This window comes from Antechinus flavipes, chromosome 3 (assembly GCF_016432865.1).
Source record: "Antechinus flavipes isolate AdamAnt ecotype Samford, QLD, Australia chromosome 3, AdamAnt_v2, whole genome shotgun sequence".
NCBI classification, from domain to species: Eukaryota; Metazoa; Chordata; class Mammalia; order Dasyuromorphia; family Dasyuridae; genus Antechinus; species Antechinus flavipes.
Genome location: NC_067400.1, coordinates 228,790,729 through 228,816,971, shown reverse-complemented (window position 1 = coordinate 228,816,971; position 26,243 = coordinate 228,790,729). Strand labels below are relative to the sequence as shown.

Here is a 26,243-nt window from a genome sequence, read left to right as displayed (position 1 = left end):
CACAAACTCTCCAGTCCAGCCAGAGTGGCTGATCTGCTATTCCTCATGCTCAACATTCCTTCTCCTGTTTCTATACAGGCTGGCTTCCATTCCTGGAATAGCCTTCCTCCTCCCCGCTCAACACTGCCTCTTAGAATTCCTAATTCCTTTCAAGGTTCACAATCCTCAGAGTCTGTCCATTTCCATCTTTTCTTCTCCTTCTACATTACTTCATTTGATGATCTCATCAATTCCCATTGATAACTTTTCCTGCCCCAATTTCTACTCACTTCCTATCTTGCATCTCCAATTGCCTATTAAACACTTTGAACTGGATATTTAGTAAATATCTTAAACTAAACATGTTCAAACCAAAACTCATTGTCTTTTCCACTAAACAACTTCCCCACTCCATACTCACACAGAGGGGCAATATCATCCTCTCACAGTCTCTCAGGCTTGCAGTCTAAGAGTCTTCTTGGATTTCTGTCCTTCATCCCTCTCCCCATATCCAAACTATTTCCAAGGTCTGTTGATTTTTCAATTTTCATTTAAATCTAGTATACACCCCTCTCTTCCCTTTGATGCTTCTACCACTCTAGTGCAGATCCTCGTCACCTCTGCAATACTACTGCAATAACTTGCTGCTAGGGCTGCCTGCCTCATGTGTCTTCTCACTCCAGTCCTTCCTTTCATTGACCAAAGTGATTTTCCTAAGGTACAAGTCTGACCATGGCACTCCCCTATCCAAGAAACTCCAGTGATTCCAGATCAATAGGCAATAGGCTAGAGAGCTGTGGAGTGAAGGTAACTGCCATAACCAGGAGTCAGTTCCATAATCTTGGCTTTCCAGTGAATCTTACCCTTTCAGTTTGTCCCCTGATACATAAAATCAGAAGAGTAACATAAAAATATTTGGAATCATAGATATGGGTGTAGTCATGTAGCTTGCCTTTTATCTGTTGAAGCTTTTTTAACATCAAATAAGGTTATTAACTAGTCATTTCACTAATGCTCTATAGCTGATATTGAGATATGTTTGATTTTTGGTAAACATAGCGTTTCATAGATTCTTTTAATAGAGCAGACCTGAAATACACCTTAGAAATCCTTTAATCCAAGCTTATTTTATCTATGAGGAAACTGAGGCTCAGAAAAGTGTGCCTGAGGTCACATAAGTAGTAGATGGGAGACTTGACTCTAATCCTCTGACTCCCAAGTCTAAAGCTATTTTTATGACATCACGATATCTTTCTGCTAGTACATTTGCCTGCAGACATTTGGTTGGAATTCTTGTGCTTATATTTTATAGAATACATTTACATACTCATATATGAATGAACATTTGCTCTGTGATTTCTTTTATAGGATGCATATACATGCTCATATATAATAGAACACTTGCTCTCTTTTTGTCTATTCAAATTAGTTTTGCCCCAAGATGCTATATAAATTTTCAAGTTAAAAATTTGAAATTCTCTGCCATAGTTCTCTACTTATTTTAAATTAGATATCATCATATGGATCACTAGCAGCACTATTAATGTAGATACCACATAGATATCCACCTTCTTCAGAAGTTTTGGATGGTTTACTATTCTTTGGGGCTGAGATTCTAGAATGGAAGACCTAAGTGATTTGCTTATCCTAAATTTTAGGGTAAATCTCTCTGTCTGAATAGATCCCCTTTTTAGTTGCTCCAGGACAAATCTATCAGTGAAGCCTTTAGCATATTTTGATTTCATTGTATTAGAACTCTGATCTCTGTGTTCCATTTAATTTCTGTGCTAATTATCTCTCCCTTCTAGCTACTCTCTAGCCTTAAATGCTTTAGCATCTTTGTCAATTTTGACTTCTACCTGTATGTTATAATAAACAGTCTTTTAAAAATTTTTCCTTGCAAGAAATCTCTTTCTTAATAAAATGAACCATACTTTTATAGGTATGGTGGATTAACTTTTTGAAATGACAAAAAATGAGTGCTTTTTTGTCCTCTTTGGAATTTGGGGAAATGGGTGACTGTTAAAAACTGCATGTGCATAAATAAATAGAGCAGAGAGATGATTGTGAGAACTGAGTGTGGATCACAACATAGCATTTTCACTCTTTTTGCTGTTGTTCACTTGCATTTTGTTTTCTTTCTCATTTTTTCCTTTTTGATCTGATTTTCCTTGTGCAGCAAGATAATTGCATAAATATTTTTATATATATTGGATTTATATATTTTAACATGTCTAGGGGAAGGAGTGAGGGAAAGCAGGGGAAATTTTGGAATGCAAGGTTTTGCAAGGGTCAGTGTTGAAAAATTATCCATGCATATGTTTTGAAAATAAAAACTTTAATTAAAAAAAGTATAAAAAATAGGTTTATGGGCAGATTAAAATTTTTTTTTATTCCTGTGATTTGAAAAAACACAAAGCCCTAATAAACAAATTCTTTACAGAGAAAATAACTATCTTAATTATGCAGTTGTTTAGTTGACTACTCTTCATTACTTGTGTTAATGAAAGTAATTATTGGGGATCATAATTATCAGTTTCACTTATAGACACTTTAATTAAATGAAGTCTCCAGTTTTTGTAGTTTTGCTCAACAACAGATAGTTTATTCTGGGCGTAAGGGAAATGTTCTTGTTTTGTGAAAATTTTCTGTTATGGTAATATCCCTTAACATGTGGTCCTGACTAAAAAGAAAACTTTTTTCTGTAGCTGAATTTTTAAAAAGTGAGAAAGTTTCAAAGTGAGAGTTTGGTGTCTATGCATATTACAGTCATACTGAGAAATAAGCTTCAGACAAGGAGTATTTTCTTGGGAATTGAGGTTGAGTTAATTATTTGCTAAGAGGATGAAAGTTTGTTTAGCATTTTAAAATAAGTTTTAGTATTAGCAGCTGGCAAGTTAAGAATCTTTTAAGAATATGTTCAACTGTAGGCATGTGTGCATATGAAATATCCAATTTACGTTGCCATTGCTTACTCAGATGACAAATTTTTTTACCTCTTGGGAAAAAATTCCCTAATAAAGTAATTTCCTTGTCATAGTATTCACACACAAACGAATTTAACTATGCAAATATATGTATAACTAAGCTCATCAAGTGACTTTCTAAGTCACTTTTGGACTAGAAATTCTAGATCAATTTGTGCAGAGGTTTATTTATTTATTTATTTACTTACTTTTTTGAATGTTTGGAGATAAAGTAGTAATACCTTTTTGGAGTCAAGATTCACATACATGACAGGTTATAGGAAACAGTCATGCTTGAAGGGTGACATTATTCCTAAAAGTAGCATTTTTGTGTAAAGATGAGAAATTAGGCAGCAGGTTTCATTGTTTTATTTTGGTCCTCCAATTCCTCATCTCCAAATAGTCTTGGCCCCATCTTCCTTCCTCCCATTTATCTCCCAACAATCCATGTGTGTGGGTATGTGTATCATTTCTGTATCTGTCTCTCTTTTCTTTTCTATCTGAAAAGAAAAAGAAACCAAAAGACTAACTTAAATCTTTCCATCATGAGGTCATTGTGCTGGTAATTACTGTTGCCCACTGCTTCCTACTAAATACACACAAATCCTATTTCTGCCTGAGTGTAGAGTAACAGTGTTGAATAATCTGTTACCAGCCCATATCCCAGTAAAATAATTTTCTAGTTTAGGAACTATCTTTTCTTCTGAGTTAGAGGGTTAATAGAGGAAGTTTCAATAACACTAACTTCTTTCTAGGGGGTTTAAAAGTTCTCATACTTTACCTTCTCCCATTTTCTCTCACTAAAGAGAACCATAAACAGTGGTCTTTTTTATTTGAAAAGTAAAATATAAGAGAACATGGTAGTTATTGGAGAAACTCTCATCCACATTACATAAACTTTGAACTTGAGTTTGTGGCTAGATGAATAAGACTATCTTTTCTTAGGAGAAGTCTCAACATCCAAAACTCATAGTGGAGAGATAAAGTAAGGTGAAATAAGGAGCATGGCTTACTTTATTTTTCCTCCTCTATCTTCCTAGTTTTTTAGAATGGAAAGGATTTCTTCTAAGCTATGTAGCTACCTTTGATCCTTCTCTGGGTCAAAGATATGGAGTTTTTTTTCCTTCAGTAGATTGAGATTTAGAGCCCCAAAACTTATTTTTGTTACTATCTGAAATTTTATTATTGGCTAAAAGTATTTGGCAACTTGCTTTTCTGCTGGAATACTTTTGAAGATAAATACATTTGCCTATTAAGACATTTTGAATTAAAGGTGCTATCACAGCACAGAAAATAGTAATTAATATTTCGAAAAAGAGAAAACTTTGTTATAAGAATCTAATAGGATACAGTCTGTGGTAAGTAAATTGAAACTTGTATCTTTTTTTCCTAATTTGTAAAACCTTTCAGATCTCATCAATACCCTTCTCCTCTTCTCGACTACTCCCAAGAGAACATTTGCAGTGGTAGCTCTAAATATAAGGAATTTGGGGCACCCCCAAATGAACCTGTAACTACTGTGAATGAAATAGTTTGCACTTATGTAGACAAACAAAAAAATTTTTAGATGCTCTGATAACACTAATATGAAAGGAGCAAATTTTGGGGGAAAAACTAATATTTTCTGCTATAGATAATGTTGAGTTTGGGTTGGCGTATTTGGATATGGATGTCTTGTACACAGTTTGCATGTCTTTGTACTGGAGATATACATTTGAGAACCATCTGTGTTTAGGTCAGAAATGAAGCCATATTATAGAATGAAATTGCTAAGAGAGTATAGGGGATGAAATGGAAAGAGGACCTCTGATGGAGTCATGGTGAATATTCACTTGAGGGGAGGAGGAGGAGGAGGAAGAGACAGTGAGTGTTTAAATAGTAGGAGAATCACTGTGAAAAGAATGTCAAGGTTGTCAGGAGATGGGGGGTGGGGAGGCAGGTTTCAGCATTATGTAGTGCTGTGCAGATAGTCTAGGTAAAGGATTAAAACAAAGATACTTGAAGTCTCATTTAAGATAGATTGGTTGTCATTTAACAGAACAGTTTCAGTAGAGTGGTAGGGGGACAGGAGCCAAATAGCAAGAATTTTAGAGCAGGTGGTAAGAAAAGTAGAGTAGAGACCAAGGGTTGAACTGAAATCAGCTTTAATCTCCCTTGAGTCATTGTTAAATTTTTGGTGTGTACCTTTATGCAGATTATAAGTTAGCAAATATACAAGCTTGACTTACTGCTTTATTGATTGAACTTTAAGAAAGAGATGGAGAAAACATAGATTTATGTTATGTAATAATGAGTATGTTAGTATGACCAGAATGCAGAGTGCAGTATGGAGAGGAAAGTATAAGAGTATTAAGGCAGGAACCAGATCGTTAAGAGCTTTAAATGACAGAAAAGGAATTGATATTAGATTTTAGAGGTAAGAGAGAATCATAGTTTATCAGGGAGAAGCATGGGGTAGAGAGTCTGACAGAGTCAGAACTGTACTTTAAGAAAAAAAAATTAATAGCTAGCATTTATATGGCTTTTTTAGGTTTGCAAATCACTATACATATGTTATCTCATTTTAGATATTATAATCATCAAGAATCTGGCAGCTTCTTTCTCCTCACACTACTATTACAACTGCAAGTACTATATAAATTTCAGCTGCTATAATGGTAATAATAGCAGTTGATATTTATATAGTACTTGCATTTTATGTATAGTTATCTTCAGATCTCACTTTTTGGTGACCAAGTATATCAAACATCTCAGATACTATTTTAACATGACTTTTTATTCCTTTTTCTACCGTGTATAATTAACTATGGATGGCTAAATAAGTAATAAATTTCTCTTCCTTTACTTCTCCCCCACTGCCTCTTGAAAATTCCCCAAATCCAAAGAAGTATTCTAAGATTCATATTTTACTGTCAATTGCTACTTTAAAAGTCTGAGATATATCTTTTGGGATTTCATATTAATTTCCCTTCCTAGAACAAATATAATACAGTTCTGTCTGTACAATTCCCTTTTAGACATTTCTGGGGATTGGAGGAAAATACTCTAAAAATGTGAAACTCTACATTTAGAAAAATAAATTATATTATTGCTTATCATGATTTAGCAAAATGGAAATGATAAGGCATATTTTTAAAGTGCCAAATGAAGTAATCATTGTAGACTTTATCCAGTGTAAACTATAGATTCTTCTCAATAGACAGATTGTTCTAACTTCTTTAATTAGCTTGGAATTCACCTTGAGAATCATATCTAAAATTATTAAATTCTTATTAATATGTAGTTTAGAGTATCCTGTCTATAGAACTAGTATAAGGAACTATATAGCCAGGAAAATTCTAAGCAATCTTTATTTTAAATAAAAAATGTGTTTAGTTTTTAGGCCAATTCCATAACAAATACTTTTTTAAAAAATTCACATTTTAATTTAAAGTTTTGACTTTCAAATTCTATCCCTCCTTTCCCTCTTCCTTCACTGAAGAAGGTAAGTAATGAGATATTGGTTATACATGTGCAATTATATACAACATTTATATATTACTCATTTTGTACAAGCAGACTTGAATGAAAGAAAGTGAAAAGTAGCATGTTTCATTCTGTATTCAATCAGTTAGATAGGAAGCTTTTAGGAGAAATTACTGTAAACTGAAAATGTGTATATTTCAAGGATTTAGTACCATTACAGAAAAGGGGAGTTACCTATGGTAAGATGTGTAAATTATGCAGCTTAAATGAAAGTTTAAATCTTTGAATGTATTTGTAATTTACATTTCAACTATCAGCAAAATATAGTTTAACTACCCAGTTGTTAAGCACTATAGAAAAAGCTGCTGGGAGAAAAAAGCAGATATTGCTATCCTTTCCCAATTAAAGAGGGGGAGAGTGAGAAGGACTGTTTTGCCTCAACACACACACACACACACACACACACACACACACAATCCAAAGATGAAAGATTTAGATGAATTTACTAAGTTTCTAGCAATAGAATGCATATTTCTCACTTCAATTGAAATGTCAATCCATAGTATACCTGTATATTCCTATATGAAGGTTATTCTACTCAATTGAAATAGCTCTCTAAAACCTATAGAAGTATAGTTGTACAAACAACAGTTTTCTGGATGATCTTCCTATCTCTAAGCTCTCTTTTCCTCCAGTGCATATCACATAAGTATCCTGTATCCAAAAACTTTCCAGTTCTTCTTTTGGAAATTCTACTGTCATGATTCCATAATTACCTTGTACACCTAATCAGTGAAGGGTTTTTAATTCTTATATCAATTACTTCCCTTTTGTTGGACTTTATCTACCTGACTTCTACCCTTCTACTCCTTTCTACAGAGTCATGTCCTGAATCTTCCCCTTTTCAGAATTCTGTTTATTTTACTTTTTCCCATAAAACTATAATCTCCATAATTTCCATAATCTCCAGATTAGTTCTAAATGAATATAAGTAATTTTGTTTTTAAGAGCATATAGCACCTCTACAGAAGGGCCATTGATGAGGTAACTTCCTACCTGTTTGACTTCCTACCTATTCTATTACTTAGTATAATATTTCTATGTCTATATATGTTAAATGATTTCTGCCATTTACCACTTTTTTCTTTGTGCCCCAAAGAGATTGTAGATACATAAATAACAGACAAAAATTTTGATTGATAGTAATGTGAAATGATTATGAAAAGTATGTTTTAATCCTTAAATTGATTTTTTCTATCATTTATGTAGGAATTTCCTTCAAAGAAAATTCTTTCCACGTCTTTCATGCCTTTTTATCCTATGATGTTCTTATTTGTATTTTCTCAGACAATTTAACTATCCAATATGTTGTAGACCTTCCTTGAGTTCTTTTAACAAAGTGAAAGAATACCAGAGAACATGCGGACTTTCTTTTGGGTTATCCCTTGTTATGACTATGTGATCAGATTGACCAATTATGTAGCTCTGATCATATCATACCACTATTCAATAAACTCCAGTGGCTCTCTTATCACCTTCAGGACTAAATATATAAAGTCTTCTCTTTGGTGCTCAAAGCTCTTCATAGCTTCCTACCCAACTCCAGATTTTTTCTACCTTGTACCATGCTACCACCTGCATTTCTGTGTTTGAATGGCATTGACTTCTTTGCTATTCCCTAGAAAAGACATTCCATCTTTCAAGTTCACTGGTTGTCCCCAGTAGGTGAAATGCTTTCTCCTCATCTTTACTTCCTGGCTTCCTTATTTCCCTTTAAGTCCTAGTTAACTTCCCACCTTCTATAGAAAGTCTTTTCTAACCCCTCTTAATTTTAGTACCTTCTCTCTAATTTATTAAACAGATAGCTTTTTTGTATGTAGTTGTTTACATGTTTTCTTTATCATTAGAATGTGAATTCCTTAAGGGCAGAGACTTTTTGCCATTCTTTATATGTTAAATACTTAGCACTGTGCCTCATGCATAGAAAATATTTAACAAATTTAATTTAATAAATTTAAAAAATATTAATTGACTAACCAGACCATCTTCTTTTCTGAGTACACATTTCTTTAATGCCATCCTTTATGCCACCTTCACTTTTGTAATTATTGCAATCTACTTACAACCACCATTTGCCTTTCCTTTATGTAAACATCCTTTGGATCATCTTCACTTTCAGTTCTTTGGAGACCATATTCTCTGCCTTATAACCATTCAAAATTGTCAGAAAAATATTGATATTAGAAATATGAGTCTTCCTCCCACTGGGATAAATCAGAATCTTCTAAATGAAATCCATAATCATTCAAAAGAAATGACTTTAACTCTCTAAATAAGAAAACCCAACAATTCTTATTGTACTGGAGCATCCATTTAAAAGTATAGTGCATTATATATGTTTAGCCCTTAAAAATATATTAAAATCTTCATTGTGGAAAAATAAGTAGAGCTTTCAATGAACCATATTTTTTCATTTATTCTCCTTTATGAAATTTATGTAAATGGTACCCTGATATCAGAAAATAAAAGCACTAAAATTAAATCAGTACAATGAAAACTCAAAAAAAAAAAAAAGGATTGTTCTGTATATCCATTTTTCAGATAATGGAGTATTAATTTTTTCCATTTAATTTTAATAGAACTATTTTAGAGATAACTTTTGTAATAAATCAAAAAACAAACTATAATTCCTCAAATTCCCCAAAAGTTAAGCAAAAGAACAAAAGATTATGAAAATTGTGCATGACTGAATACTTGTTTTTGTAGTTTTATTAAAATAAAAGGAATCTGTACAATTTTTCTACAGTATCATGTCCTGAACCTTCTTCCCCTTTTCAAAATTCTGTTCATTTCACTTTTTTCCATAAAACTATAATTTAATAAGGTAGTATTCCCATTGTTCATTACATTTAGCCTAAGCATTGTTGCCTTTTAATGTTATTTTTGTTTATTTAGATATTATCAGTATACTTTTTTAAGCTACTTAACTTATTCTGCATACCTTTATATAAATATTGTCATATTTATTTAAGTATATCATATTTTCTGTTGCTTATGATATAGCAATATTACATTGCATTCATATGCCACAATTTGATCAGCTATTCCCCGTTTCATGGGCATATAATTCTTTCCAACTTTTTGCTATTGCCAATAATGTTATTTATTTTTGCAGAGATGATCTTGGCTTTCTCCTTGATATTTAAAATCTCTTAGTAGGATAGTTGAGTCAGTGGTCATACATATTTTTGGGAAATTTTAAAGTGTAAATTCCACGTTGCTTTCCAAAATAGACCAATTTACAGTTTCCTGAGGAGCAAATTAGCACCTATATTCATGTCATCATATTTTTTTTTATCTTTGCCAGGTTGATGGCATAAAGTGATAATCTGTCACAGAGTTGTTTAAATTTCCATCTCTTTACTTATTAATGATTTCCAGTTCTTTTTCTAATAGTTGCTGAGAATTTGTTTTTCTTTTTCCAGTAATTGCTGTTTGTAAACCTAAAACCCTTATCTGTTGTGGAATAGCTCTTAATCTTTTAAAATTTGTATCATATAGATTTTGGAAAATTTTTTGCCATCAATGTTTAATTTAAAGGCTACACATATGTGTATGTATAGATATACACATATATGTTCAGACACATTATGATATGTAGTTTTTCTTATATCTGGATGCAAGGAAAGAGATGGGGGTTAAGACAATAAAATGTATTTGAATCAGTACTGGAAAGAGGAATACTATCAGGACATAGCCACTGGAGAAGACAGAATATATTTGGGGCTCAGCTAGTAGAACAATAATTCTGGAAATGATCTTCAGACTTTGATAGGAGAAAGAATAATGGATGATCTTACATGAGACACCTTCCAAAATTTCCATCCAGGTTATACCAGTCTTTATTCACTTTAACTAAAGTGGAAGAATGTGGCACTCTCATCTAATGGAGCTGCTCAGTGGTATAAATAATGACTAGGAATTTTTGAAGGAGGACTAAAAGAGGTATTATTTAGGTTACGTGATAAGTTTCATTGGTCTAGTGTCACAAGCAAAAAAGTAGCCAATTTGTGGAAGTTGCATAGGGTATATAATTTTCTTTCTTTTAAAAAATTTTTATTAAAGCTTTTTATTTTCAAAACATATGCATAGGTAATTTTCAAAATTCACCCTTATAAAATCTTGTGTTCCAATTTTTTTCCTTTCCTTCCCTCAACCTCCTTCCCTAGATAGCAAGCAATCCAATATATGTTAAACATGTGTGCTTTTTAAAAACATGTTAAAATATATGTTAAATCCAATATATGTATACATATTTATACAATTATCGTGCTGTACAAAAATAATCAGATCAAAAAAAAGAAAAAAATGAGAAAGAAAACAAAATGCAAGCAAATAACCACAAAAAGAATGAAGATGCCATGTTGTGATCCACACTCAGTTCCCACAGTCCTCTCTTTGGGCGTAGATGGCTCTCTTACATCACAAGATCATTGGAACTGGCCTTAATGATTTCATTGTTGAAAAGAGCCATGTCCACCAGAATTGATCTTTGTATGATCTTGTTGTTGCTCTGTACAATGATCTCCTGGTTGTGCTTATTTCACTTAGCATCAGTTCAAGTAAGTCTCTCCAGGCTTCTCCAAAAATCATCCTGCTGATCATTTCTTATAGAACAATAATATTACATAATGTTCATATACTCTAATTTATTCAGCCATTCTCCAACTAATGGGCATCACTCAGTTTCCAGTTTCTTGCCACTACAAAAAGGGCTGCCACAAACATTTAACATGTGCAATTCTTCTATACATATTTCCACAATTATCAGGGCATATAATTTTCTAATACTGAAGTTTCCAAAAGAGCTTCTAGAAAAAAAAAATTGCCTTCCAAAAAGGCAATTAAAGAAGCATCTTTAGAGAAGTGAGAATGTATTTTCATAGGTTTTATCTTTTTTGTAGAGGGATTTCCTAAGGTATCACACTTGTTTCCATAAAATGTATTCATGGAGTGTAAAGGGATTAATTATATTTTTCCTAATTTCAAGAATTTGTGCCAGAGAATTCATGGGAAGGCTAATGTTATGAATTCTTCATCATTAGAAAATGGGCATATTGGCAGCTATTAATCTGACTAATCGACTGCCCCTCTCCTGGTTGTGGCTCCCCTTCTTATCTAGTTCCTCCTCTGTTTCCCCCCAGCTTTTTTCTAGAACTTCTTAATCTGTAATTTCCTTGTGCCTAGATTTCCAAATTTTTAGCTAACTGTCATAGGTCTGTGAAAGGCAGATGTAGGAAAACAATTAGATATATCAGAATAGGATCTTATATTTTCCTATTATACACCTGGCTCTCTTCAACGTCCCTGAGCTAGAGTAAAAATGGACCTTTAGAATCTCATCTATCATATTTCCAAAATCTTGGAGCAACTTTTCACAAGAATCAGTGAGTAGCATTATGAGGAAGCTCTTTCCTTCCTTTCCCTGTTGGGGGTTAGGGAGAAAAGTGTCTCTTGTTAAGTTTCATGGTCTTCAATAGGGTAGGCTAAAAAGGGTATGCTGCTTACAGCATGGATCATCTGGTTTTTCTAAGGAATCCTTTTAAATTCTAACAATGAAACTTAATAGACACAGTGTCTGTAGTATTAGAGAAGACACAGAAAATCTTAATACAAAGAACTGTTCAAAAAAAGCAAACACACAAATTGAAGTAGTTAAAAAACCTGACAAAATATTTCATACCTTACTACGGTAATGAAAATGTACTGGTGAAATTAATGCAGATTTTACAAATTTAGATCTAAACTTCTCATGGGAGCTCAAGGATAAGAACTCCTGCATTAGGAAAAAAAATATGTGAAGAAAAGCTTATATTCCTTTTTTCAGTTTGGGGCAAGGGGCAAGGGAATAAATATTCAAGAAATTCAAGTTCAGATTTCTAGCAATTTCAATCCCCTGTTTTACATCCACAAACGTGGAAATAAAGGACAAGGCTTCTTACTGCAGATGAAAATTGCTCATATAAGCCCCCCTTTTTTCCAAGACTCATTCTCTTCCTCTCTTCCTCTGTCCTCTCCCTCTTCTACTCTTTTCCTCTCCCTTCTTTCTTTCTTCCCCCCTCTGTCACACACACACACACACACTCCCTTGTCCTCCCTCACCCTATTCCAAGTGTTCTCTTTTCCTTTGCCAAGACAAATGGGGGCTCAGAACTGTTCCTGTCATAAATTTCACGTTGCCATGCTTTGGCATCACTATTTCCCCATATTAGTCTTGCTGCATGGAGAGATTGGCATTAGGTGTCTGTACATATTCATTCTTACCAGCTGGACACAAGCTGGGTGGCTTTTTCTGTTCACTGCCTCTTAATTCTCTTCATAACTCCCTAAAGTTCATTGGAAGGAACAGCTCAAAACCTCCTTAGGGCTGCTGGCTGTATGCCCTCAGATTTTTCAGGGATCTTTACTGGAACATAATCCAAATCATTTGTGCTAATGTTTTCTCAATTTTCTTATTTACTCTTTAATTCACAATAACTCTAATTGATCACTCCAAACACAACAGTGACATGCTGGCCACAGTCCACTCCCTAGTTCTCACTAATGTCCTTACTTCAGTGTGGAGAGAATGTGAAGGGCAACAGGACGAGTACTGCCTCTCATTTACAAAGATAAGTCCTCTTTGCCTCAGGGATATAGCTACTACTTCTCCATTATCCAGTTGATAAGTCCGAGCTTCCCTCCAACCAGATCTTATTGCCTTAAAAGTGTGTGTAAAATAAGCCTAATAATATAATAAGTTTGGTTAGAAGTTGTTTTCTGTGACCAACACCCCACCCCAGTCATTTTATTTCTTCCTAAGTTATAGAACAGCACATTAAGACATCCTGAATGGTAGATAGAGAGTTCTTAGGAATGCTACTGGAAGTTGATACTGAGTAAAGGGATGACAACATTCTAAAATTAGTATCAAAGCAAACAGCCTCCTTGTATCAGTATAGTAATAAGTTACCAAGAGAAAGATAAATTATATTTAGTATATTTTTAACAAAGTAAAGAAGGCAACAATATATTTTAGAAAAATGGCTTAAAATAAAAATTTATCACTAACCTTTTAAGTTTCAGCTATTTGTAAAATTTTTTTGAAAATTCACTCTTAAGTAGTAGCTAAATGAAGCAATATTATAATTCCTTTTATATATGACATATTAGAGTTGAAAATTAGTTTTGTTCTTTAAACTAAAATATTTAAACCTAATCATTTACATTATGTATGCTTTGATTATTCCTTATAAATCAAAATGGTTTTTGCTTTTCTGGAATGTAATTAATTTTCATGTCTACATTTCACATTATCCAAATCCAACAAGCAATCAAAAGTATTGATAGGTCTAATTCAGAGCATTTCATCTTGCTTAAATAAAGTTAGGCTTGAATTTAAAAGGGGAGAGAGGCAAATAGAACTATAGTTTACAACTCTAGAAATTATCTATCTTAAATAGATAGTAGAATTATTAAGTTTTTAACATTTACTTTGGCTTGTTTCACTTTATCACAATTGTATTTCCTGATTCACACTGTGTTATAGACATCTTGAGACCAGTGATCTGCATGCACTTCTGCTTTCTTTTGGCTTCTTGAGGCTCACAATCTTATTTTCTACACAGAGAAATGGAAGTTGTCAACTGACTCTATTTTAATTTTTTTTACTTTCTCACAGGTTTTGCTTTTTTTTTTTTTTTAACCTTTATTTCATTCTTTCCAGTTTACCAATATCCTATACTGGCTTTTATATTTAATGTAATAGACACAGGAAATACTCTTGTTCCATTTATCTATCACGTGCTTTACTTTCAGAAGGACATTTTGACCTTTAGAATTATTAGACCAAAGTATGATTCACTGCTCAGATTAAGCGTTCTTTCTCTGACATTCCTTATAACTAGTCTAATTATAATTTAAAATGAGGCTAACTGCTCTTCCTTTTACTTGTGGGGGAGAATGAGGGCAGGTGGCTGAAGGGAGATAGTTGACCCCTTTTCTCTTAAGATGAGACATGACTGACTTACTTGCTCTATGTAAGGACAACCTTACCTCTTAGTTCTTTCAACATTGATCCCTTCAATGATAGTATTCTTTCCCCTCTATCCCCTTCCTCTACTCCCTCTTTACCAACCTCCTCTGGCAAGCCCTTCCTGGTGACTTGCCACTATAGCAACTTTTCCTCTGTTGGAGACAAACAGACATAGTCATATATGAGATTACAGTGTATGTTCCTTCATAAATCATATGGCAGGTTGAGTTGAGTACTCTAATCTGTCCAGTCTCTTTCCCTTTTCCTTCCCCCAGTTCCTAACATTTTAATCTTAGCCCTTGCTGAATGTTTGACACACTTGGATGTTTTAATACTCTTTAGCAATAGAGCATTGTTCTGGTGATAAATGAAAGTGTTTGTACACCTTTAGTTAGTTTTTAGGTACTTTGAAAATACTCTTGACAAAAATCCTCCTCTTTATGCTATTTAACTGCTGTGAATCAGCAGGCTGTACAAAAGAACTTTGATTGCTTGCTAGAATGGATGATATCAGTCTTTTTTTGTTTTGTTTTTTCTTTTTCTTTTTCTTCAGGATGCTTCAAGATGAAACGCCACAGGCATCTAAGCAGCAGTGACAGTTCAGACAATGAGAGTAAGTAGTATGTACCAGCAATCTCATGATCTATCCCCCCCCTTGTGGGTTTCCTCCTGTGGTTTGAGGGCAAACAGTTTCACCTCCCTCTATAATTAAAAAAAGGGGGGGAAGGAGGATCAGAGTTCTATGTCTTTGACTTGGTTTAGACTAAATTTTATTTCTATTAGGAGATAAGTTAAATAAAAAAACAGAATTTGTACTTTTTAATCATACATTTTTACATTGCTTTATTACAAACAGTAGGCAAAGCCTTGTAAAGTTTAAAGGAAGTGTTTGTAAAGGAAGAACCTGGTCTGGTGAATTTTAGACTCTAAATCCTAATTCCAGCCTAGCCATTTTACTGTGGGACCTTGGACAAGTCTTTACATGTTAAATGACCAATGTGTGATCATTTTACCTCTTGGATATAAGGAATAATAATTGTCATCCATCTGTGGGAAATGTTAGTGCTTCAGAAATGCGAAACAGGGAAGCTAATTGTCCAAGATTTACCTTTTAATAAATTGCAAAGAGTATAATTTTTGCCAGTTCCCTGCTTAACAGTTTTGGTTTTCCCCAGTTCTTCAGGATACTATTTATGAAGGTGTGACTTGAATTGTTGCTTTTCCTAAATAATATGCAGTGTGGTTGCAAAAAAAAAAAGTACACCCTGTTTTTCAGGCTCCAAAAAATGCCACTTTTTATATAGGCTGGGAGGTCATCTGTTAATGCTATTAAACCTCTATTAAAAAGATCTTTTTAGTGAAAAACAACTTATAATATCTCCTGGGTAAAATAGCAGGTTTGTATTCTTTTGGATGATATTTTTAAAAGTAGTTTATGATGGATTATGTTTTATACTTCACACAGGTCCTTCCACTTCCTTTTCTTCCTGCTCAAAATATAGGAGCAAGTCAAAAACTCCATCAAAGGAACAAAAGAAACCTGCTGAGGTGAGATCATAAATTCTTCTTGAGTGTGCTCTGGTGATAAGATCAGAGAGGGTTTTTTTTTTTTTTTGTTTGTTTGTTTTTTTAATACAACCTCCACCCCCCCAACTTCTCTGGTTTATCTGAAGTTTTACAGAGTAAAGTGTACACTTAATGGAGAGCAGCAGTGGGACTGTATTTTCAGTCATAAATTATAATTATTGCACCTGTCTAGATAGGATCAAAGCTTTAGAAATAGAAGTGACCTTTAAAATCATCTAGTCCAGCCCCCTCATTTTGCAGATGAAATACCAAAACCCAGAGAGGGTAAAATCACACAAGATTAAAACATTGGAATTTTGAATCTTAAGCCCATATCCTTTCCATTCTACCTCCCTGTCTCATCCATTAAAGAAGATTATTATTCCCTAAGGGTGGAATAATATTGGGATCATTGCAATTTTGGAAACTTTTTAGATTCTTTGTTTTAGTGATTGCCACAGAACTACATACAGTGTTTGGCTTAATAAATTAACTGTTTGGGACCTCAGAAGCTATCTAGTCTAACCCTCTCAAACCAAGGCCAAGGAAGCTTAACTGCTTTCCAAACATGATCCATTACTACCTGAATTGCTTGGATCACAGTTGAACTGAGCAAAGATTTCCCTGGTTGAAAATGAAGTCAGTTTCTACCAGTAGGAGCCCAGGAGACTCCATACTTTTACAAGCTAATTAACCTTGATTCTAAGCATCCTTGAGATCTCCTTAGGTTTGGGGCTGCTGGTTCGTAGCCCTAAATTGAATTCTTGGCCCCATTAAGCATTTAGAAATAAAAAATACTCAGAACTTCTAAGATTCTGAGCCTTGGCAAAGTTAGCCATTCTAATATTCTAATATATTATCATCATTTCTCAAACAGATGTTTTGAAATGTTGAGACACCATATCACAATTTTGTATTGAAACATTATATTTTTTATTATTGAAAATCAGTTCTTTGAGATTAAGAACTATGTCCAACTTTGATTTCCCCTATAACATTTAACATTTTGCTAGATATACATACATATCCAATAAATGATTGTTTGACTTGGGGATATGCTCATTCATAATAATTAGCCTTGACAGTAGAATAATTTTATGAGAATGTTCCTTATATAAATTGATTAATAAGCATTTATTAAATTCCTGTTGTGATGATATCCCTTGGGGATACAAAATCCCTGCTCTCAAGGATGTTGATTTTACTGCATGAAATGTAACAAATGTCAATATATGATCTTAGGACTGAATCACAATCATGAATTTTTTATCTCATTTTTATGAGATAAATGTTTCTAATCATAAGGCAGCATATATATGTATATATGTGTGTGTATTTATATACAGATATAGATATACACACATATACATATATGTGAGTTATTATTGTTAGTCGTTAAATATCATTAATGGGGGGGTGATAGTTCATTATATTACTGTATCCTTTTAATCCCTAAGTAGCTAGAACATTGAAATATATTTTCTGAATTCATAAAGTAGGGCAGAGACCCTTTCCTTATTTATCTTAGGGGAATCTAAAAATACACTTCTTTCCTTATTTAGAATCCTTTGAATGAAATGAATATTATCATATTCTTTTAGTTTGTGAATTTTGCTGAGTTAGAAAAGAAATATAACTAAAATATCTCATTTTTTATTCTTGCTTATTTCTAAAGATTCAAGGACTGGTAGATAGTGCTGTGTGTGTAACCATTTTTGCATTTGTATTATCTAACATGTTTCAATTATCTAAGGTGCTTAGATGGTTGAACAGTTAGGGAATACAGTACCTATTTATTATATAATGAGGAATTATTTATTATGCAATGAGGAAAAGGAATTAGGTAATATGAATAATAGAAAACAGAATAGTCCATACACACCCTTAATGTAGGGGAAACCTAAATAAAAGCCCTCAATTTCAAAAACCTTAGATCTTATAATGAGTCATGTTTCAATCATAATTGATTTTATGACAGAGCTCCTCACACAATGACTTAAATTTAATGGGATTTTTGGAGTATCATAGATTTCTTCTCATAGTAGATCAACATGGAAGCTTTTACTTGTTTCATTTTTCTGAATGAGGTTAATCATCCCTCCTTAGGCACTTTGATGTTCCCTAGGTTCATTGGGCCCACCATACTGCTACCACATTTAGTGTAAACAGATGCATAATCTGTTTTATTCCTATTGCAGCTCAGAACTCCTGAAATCAAACAGTGTACCAGCCTCTACTTCTCTAGCAACAAACTCCATCCAGCCATCTCTAACAATGTTAAACACTTGCATAGCAATTTTTATTAACTTAGAATTCTGGTAATTCACCTGTAGCAGAACTCAGATAAGTCTTTATTCTTATTTTCTTTGTCTTTTTGGTATCCATTCAGACAGAAAAGTCATTTCTTAGATGAAGTCAAACTGTTTAATAGAGCTTCTGACCTCAGAAAAAAATATTTTCTCCAAGGATTTTGGGGTCTATGAAATTCAACTTTGCTTCCATTTAACGGTGGCAATTGTAAAAGCCTCTGCTCATAAATTACTCTTTTAGGCCTTTTCCTTTGTCCCCAGCCCCTTTCCACATACTTAACTCTTTATCTGCAGCCCTCTTTTGGTGTTTCCAGAGTTCCTTATCCCCATCTTCTCCTGTGTGTGGATTGCCTTTAGTTATAGTTTGTTCTGCAATCTGTAGCCCTCAGGAATTCTGATAAGAAGACTCTCTGGCAATGAATGGAATTTGAATTCTGATGCCAAACTTCAGATAACCTTCCTGTTGCCTCTTTCCTTCATCCAGCTAAGAGGTAGAAATCTTGTGTTTTTAGAGGTGCTGAAGAGAAATGCTGATATAATCCCAGGACCTCCTTGATCCTTCCTTCCTGACTGAAGCCAATTTTACATTTTAGTTTTATCCCCTATTTATGAAGAATGTTGCAGAATTTTACTAGAAAGAGAGGAATTGTATCTACTGTGGTCGTATTACAATCAACTCATTATTCTTTTCTTAGTCTCTAATCAGATTCAACTGAGTGTCCCTTTTAGTGGTTTGTTTTTAGGGTGACAACCCTAGGGATAGCAAATCCCCTGGGAATGAAATTCACATATAAAAGGTTTTTTTTAAGTTCATAAGTTGAGAGAAACAGCATTAGTAATTGTTTGACACTTATTATAGTTTCTTTTTGTTCTTTCCCTTTGGTTGAAGGTAAAAATGATGCTACTTTAGGCAAAGAAGTAAAGACTTTGAAGTTTATTTTTAAATCCTAGCCTTTTTTTTTAAACTGGAGGATAATGTTGGAGGAGAGAGCTGCCTTCCTCGGTCTAATCTTTCTCCAGTATCAAAATGAGGAAAATATGTTAAGCACTCATTTTCACTTGTGTTTACATTTAAATAGAAATTTATTTATACTAAAGAGTAATCTCAATCAAAATTTTCATTTTAAAAACTTTTACTCTGAATATGGGAAAAATAAATGTCTCACATCATTCATCTTCTCTATTACTCTTGTTAATCAAGGACTTATTAGATCTCTTTTCTCTACATTTTATTATTTTAAAACTAGAAGAGAGCTTAATATATACTATAATATGCTATCTTTGGGTGGTAGTGGTCAGGGAGGGGGATTGGAAATTTTGCATGATCATGTCTCCAGACTAAGAATTAATGGTAGTTTTTTTTTTTTTTTCAGAGATTTTGTAAATAGGATTCATGGTTTTGGTAGAAGTTAGATGATTTAAGTTTCTAATTCTGGAATTCCCTAACTCTGGTTTATTTGAAGATAGAAATAAAAGGACTGGCAGTGAAACTTACTATGAAAAGTCTCTTATGTGCAAAGTAGGTATTGGGAAATATGTAAAATAGGTATGGTAAGCATTGGGAAATATATAAAGGTTTAAATAAGGCACTTTCCCTATCTTCATGAATGTTATAGTCCAGTACTAAGATACAACAAAATCACAACTACTACATTAGAAAATTAAAAATGAAACACTAAGTGAAATAAGGGGGAAATTGTATATGTATAAGAAAGAGACATAAAAAGAGAAAAAAAAGACAGAAAAGCACACAGAGACAGACTTAGTTATTCACTTTATCTGCCATTGTTGCCTTAGTAATCTCCTAATCCTGAATATTTCCCATTATCTGCTTCTTCCTCTCCCTGTTTCTTCCTATTCTCTAGAGTTATGCTAAGGAAATCCCAAAACTATGTTGCCCAGATTCACTATACATTTTTGTCTAAAGTCACCTAGGCCCTAATGACTACATCATCATCTTTTGTTAATTTCTTATCAATATTATTGAGGACCATCTCTAGGCATCTTGATCTATATCTTGCCACTGGACCCAGATGGTTCTGGAGGAGAAAGTAAGGCTGCTGACTTTGCATAGCCCTCCCTCACTGAAATCCAACTTGCTTGAATATCATTGCATCACCTCCCTGATTTCCTGATGACCTCGATGAGAACAAAGGACAAACAACAATCAATACCATCACATTCCTTATAGTATATATTCTAGATTTTCTCCTCTCTGTTGAAATCCCAAAACATGTTCTGATTTCTAGTCTTATCAGATGACTGGGTATACCACTTTACTCAGAATATTGAGCTCAAACAACTTGAATTTCTTTAGCTCAATCTTCCTTCCCCTGCCAAGACTATTTATCATTGCAAAAAAAAAAAAAAAATGTGATAGCTGATTCATGTGGAGCTGACCCTATTAATCTTCATTTCTGTGTTTAGATGGTCACTCAAGTCACTAAATATCTTCATTTTGAGATATTCTATAATCATGAAAGAAATTAAAGAATCATTCTGGGAAATGGGAAAGGAAGGGGTATTTTCCCAAGAGCAAACTGTAGGTGGGGCCTTCCAATGTGAGTTGGATGGAACTTCAAAGTGAAGCGAACTATACAAAGTGAACAAATGTATATTTGTTGAATACAAAAAAACAAAAAACAAAACCCAAAACAACCAAATACCATACTGAGAAACTAGCTGTTTGACTCTGGACAACTCAATCTCTCTATATTCCATTTTCTCCAATTATAAAATAAGAATGTTGAACTTATTAGTTTCTAAGGTTCTTTCCAATTCTGAATCTATGATCCTATGATTCGGGTTTTATGTAAACTGTATAGACAACTAGCTAAGATGTATTTATACAACTTTAATGGTGGTGTAGTGGATAGAACACTGGCCTTGGAGTCAGGGGGACCTGAATTCAAAATTGTTCTCAGATACATTGAGACATTCTGAGAAAGTCTTTTATCCTTGATTGCTTAAAAAAGAAAGAGAGAGTTTACTGTTTGTGGTTTTATAGTTAGTAGAGGTTATTGATGACAATAGTTACATAGATGAGAGTGATTTAGTGGCTATGAAGCTAGAAAATCCTGAGTTCATTTCCTGTCTTTGACAACACTGGCTTTTGTGATCATGGGCAAGTAACATCCTCATAGTGCCCCTGGCAATATTTTTAAGCCTGTAAATTTTCTGGAGGTAGAGGGAGTTTCTTCACATCCTCATCCCTCGATGAAAATGTTGTATAAAGTCGTCAAATTTTAGAGCTAAAAGATATCTTAGAAATCATCTAGATAAGCCTTCTCATTTTACAGAGACTGAGACCCAGAGAAGTGTATTGCTTTGTCCAAAATCACATTAGATATATAAATGCTTTCTGCATGAGCTTGTTTGGGATGTTAATTTCTTGAGCCAAATGTTATTTCCACTATACTAATAAAAATACTTTTATGTTATGTTAAGGGTTTGTTGGAAATAGAGAAGGAAAAGGAATTAGGATAATTACAATATCCTCATGATATTTTGGGGAGAAAAGCAGGGCAAGCCAAGGAAATAAGATTGGAAAGAATAGTCAGAAGCACTCTAATCATGCTTTAATGTGGGGTAGTAGTAATTAAAGCTCACAAAATTAGAACCAGAGTATTATTCCCTTCTAATTCCACTTAAGATTTGTTAATGCAATCAATAAAAAAAAATACACCTGCACTATGAAAAGAACCATGATCTTAGGGACTAGAGTACCAAGTTTGTTACTGACCTGATCCAATGTGAGTGAAGGGATGTGGTGTGGTGTAGGAGGAACATAGTTTAAATGACTAGAGATTAATTTTTGACTTCAGTCTCTCATCATCACCATCCAGTTACTAAGTCTTATTGTGTCTTCCTCCACACCAGAGATCATGTTGATCATTTATTCATGTAGCCACTCCCCAAGTTCATGTTCTTTTCACCTCACTTGGAGCATTATGGAAGTCTGTATTTTTAATTGATCTCCTGGTTTTCAGTCTCTCTCCAGTCTGCTTCATCCTCCCCTTGGTTGCCGAAATAATCTTCCCAAAGCACAAACCTAAGGTACTCTTAACTATTTCTGCCTCCTTTCAATTTCCACAACTTTTCTGTGGTTTCTTCTTGTCTCTTGGATAAAATACACTCCTGCTTTGGCCTTTAAATCTTATCATAGTTTGCCTCCAGCCTTTCCAGTCTTGCTTCACCCACTCATTCTTCATACTCTCTACATTCCTTCAACATTGACTTACTTGTTCTTCTTGAAAGTTAACATTCTATCTTGGTCTTCTGTATTTTGGCAGAAGCAATCTCTCATGCTTAGAATTCACTCCTTCGTTTCTATCTCTAAGAATCCTTAGTTTCTCCAAGGCTCAACCTAAACTCCTGAAGGAATCATTCCTACTCCTCCTGTCCACAACTCATCCTATATTTTATTATCTGTTTACCTGGTATATTCCTCTGTAGATTCTAAGCGCCCTGAGGGCAGAAATTGTTTTTTTTTTCCTTTATTTTTTTATCTTTGTTTCACTAGCCCGTAGCAAAATGCTTTTCACTTTAATTTTTGAATTAAATTGTGTGACCTTAGGTTTATGACTTTCCCTTTCTGGGCTTAGTTTTTTGGTAATTGAGGTTGTTGGAGGAGGAAACATGTTTGAGTGCTTTACAAATTTTAGATCTCATCTCATCTGATCCCCACAATAATCCTGGGAGATACTATTATTATTCCCATTTTACAATTGAGGAAACTGAGACTTAGGTTGAATAACTTGCCTAAAGTCACAGTGCCAGGAAGTGTCTGAAATCAAATTTGACTCAAGGCCAAGCATTATGTTCTAATTTCATAGGGCCTGGGTTCTTTTTTTTCTAAAAATACAGTGAAATTTTAATTTATTGTAATAATAATAAAAACATGTTTTCCCTAATCGTTTTTTCCTTTTTAAATAGCATTTTATTTTTCTAAATACATGCAAAGATAGTTTTCAACATTCACCTTTGCAAAACTTTGTGTTCCACATTTTTCTCCATCTCCTGCCCCCTCCCTAAGACAATATGCAATTCGATATAGGTTAAACATGTGCAATTTTTCTAAACATATTTCCATATTCATCATGCCGAGCAAGAAAAATCATATCAGAAGGGAAAAAACACACAGCAAAAAATCCCAAGCAAACAAACAACAAAAAGGTGAAAATATTATGTTTTGAGCCATAGTTCTCTCTCTGAATGCAGACAGCACTTTCCATCACAAGTCTTTTGGAATTGTCTTGAATTACCTCATTGTTGAAAAGATCTATTTTATCTTGTGTGTGCTGTGATACAATACGTAGAGTACTGGACTTGGAATCAGGAAAACTTATCTTTATGCCTTCAAATCCATCCACTTCTGTGAAGTGCAAATCACTTAACCCTGTTTGCCTCAGTTCCTCTTCTATAAAATGAGGCAGAGAAGAAAATGACAAACTATTTCTATATTTTTGCTAGGAAAACCCCAAAAATGGATCACAGAGAGTCAGACATGCCTGAAACAATTGAACAACAATAAAATGTTATATTCAAGCATCCCAAAATGTTATCTATAACATCTCACAACACAAGATCCTAGTTTTAAAGCTAGAAGGGACCTTTGAGGTCAACATTATATAGTGAATAGAGTGCTTGGAAGCAACAAAGTTTGAATTCAAATTTTGCCTCAAGGCTCTCTGAATATCAATAACCTCAACTAAGGATTCGTTTTGATGATTTTTTAACTCTAAATGTAAGACTCTATTTCCTATTTCACAGCTGAGAAAACTGAGAGCAGAGTGCTTAAGTGTATGAACCTAAAATCTTTTGGGATTTGAATCCATGTCCTTTGACTCCAGAGGCAGTATTCTTTGTACCATATCATGCTACCATACTGAGATAAATTTCATTATTGATAAAATTCCATTGAGATCTATCATTTCATTGCTTAATTGATGAGAAAGTAGATCTACCAGATGCTGAAATAGGAAAATCTTATATTTGATTTTTCTTTTTAGCAGCCTATCCTATTAGTTCATCAGAAAATCATTCTACTTATTGAACCCTAATAATCATTTTTGAAATCAGAGACCAGTAAAAACATTCTCATTGAAACTCTGGGTATATAGCCTTTTATTTGAAACTTTGGAGCCTTACTACTTTTCCCTATCATTATCTTGTTATTTTTCAGTCATGCCTGACTCTTCATGTTTGGGCTTTTCTTGGCAAAGATACTGCAGTATCTCCTTCTCCAGCTTACTTACATATGAAGAAAGTGAGGCAAACAGAATTAAATAATTTGCCCAGCTAGTAAATGTCTGAGTGTGGATTTGAACTCAGGAAGATGAATCTTGCTGATTCCAAGACTAGTATTCTATCTACTGAGCCATCCAGCTTCTCTCTGATCATTACCTCTTACCTCCTGGTGCAAATATCTTTGGACCAGCTACAGTAGCAGATCATATCACTTTTTAAAGTAATATTCAGTAGCCTCATTCAGTCCCCAGCCTCCCCTTTCTAAGGGGCAAATAGTAGTGAGGTATTACTTTGAAATGAGTAATACTGAGAAGGCAGCTATGTTCATTGTAAAATAATAAGAGGCTTGAATTTGGAGTCTACAAATCTGGGATTGAATCCTGACATTGTTACTTTGTGAACTTGGGTTAGTTCCTTCACTTCTCTAGGTTTCTGTGTCCTCTGAAAAGTAATGAGGTTGAATCAAAATGATTTCTAACATTCCTTCAATTTCTAACAATCTTCAAATGTATTTTTTTTTAAAAATTACTTTGTCTGCCTCAAAATCCACATATAAAACCACTTTAAAATATTCCATAAGTTCCTCTTCTTTGCTTACAAGTTCCATAGAAGACACTTCAAAAAATACTTTTAAAACTCATTTTTCCTGGGGGTCCTTTTCAACAATCTTAATCATCCTCAATCTAGTTTTTAAATGCCTTGACAGTCTAACTCTATTTCTTATTTACTCTTACATATTTATTGTTACTTCTCTTCATCTACTCAATGTTCCATTAAACTGGCTTGTTTGTTGTTCCTCCATATTCTTTGTCAATACTGTCTCTTTACACAAGGTTGGTCCTGTGCTCCGAATGTATTTTCCTTTCTCACCTGTTTCTCAGAATCCCTAGTTCCCATTAAGATCAGTTCAAATGTCACTGCTCACATTTGTTTCATCAGCCATAAGAGTTATTATTGTCCCCCCCAGGTTGCTTTGTATTTATTTGATATAATTTTTGTTTTTCTTATCTGGATAGTCTTCCAACAGATTGTAATCTCTTTGAGGACAGGACTATGTCATTTTTGTCTTTGTATCCCTTTAGTATCATTCTTAAATATTGTGGGCACTTAATAAAGAATTTAAGTTGAATTTAATCAAATCCAAAACCAGACAATGTGTACTAAAAGCCTTTCTGTTGTTGCTATATTTATCACAAAGACTAAGATAATGAACCTATTTACTCTTACTTTACAAACAATTCTAGTGAATTTTATTATATCATTCCTAGAATCATTGGATGTTAGAAGCAGCAATCTGAAGGGATGAGGATGGTAGCGGCAAAACAGTGAAAGCAGCTTAATACTATTATAAGAGGAAAAGGGGGAAAATTTTTAAATGAGACCTCCAAACTCACAAAGTATGACAGTCTAAGGCTATTTATCAAATAGCCTCACACACCTCCCTATTCCCTGAGGGCATCACTATATTATAACATTATAGAAATTGATGTTCATGATGATGATCCTGAGTCATTAAGAAAAAGTTAAATTATCTTCAATACACCTAATTTCAGAAGGCAGGGAAGCGTGTAATACATTTTAGAAAGGTTTTCATCAAAAATCATTAAAATTTTTACATTTTAGTGCTTAAAAGAA

At 33.7% G+C, this 26,243-nt stretch overlaps 1 protein-coding gene across 2 annotated transcripts in view; it reads left to right on the top strand.

The window, feature by feature from the left end:
• The window catches only part of JADE3 (jade family PHD finger 3), a 162,755-nt gene that overhangs the window by 74,272 nt on the left and 62,240 nt on the right, over window positions 1-26,243 (top strand). Inside the window, exons 3-4 of one of the 2 annotated variants that reach the window (XM_051984612.1) lie at window positions 15,038-15,097; window positions 15,950-16,032. In XM_051984612.1, coding sequence (XP_051840572.1) covers window positions 15,049-15,097; window positions 15,950-16,032 — 132 coding nt within the window. In that variant the 5' untranslated portion in view covers window positions 15,038-15,048. Of the gene's footprint in view, window positions 1-15,037; window positions 15,098-15,949; window positions 16,033-26,243 lie in introns of those variants that run through there. The other variant, XM_051984613.1, reaches the window with a different exon arrangement.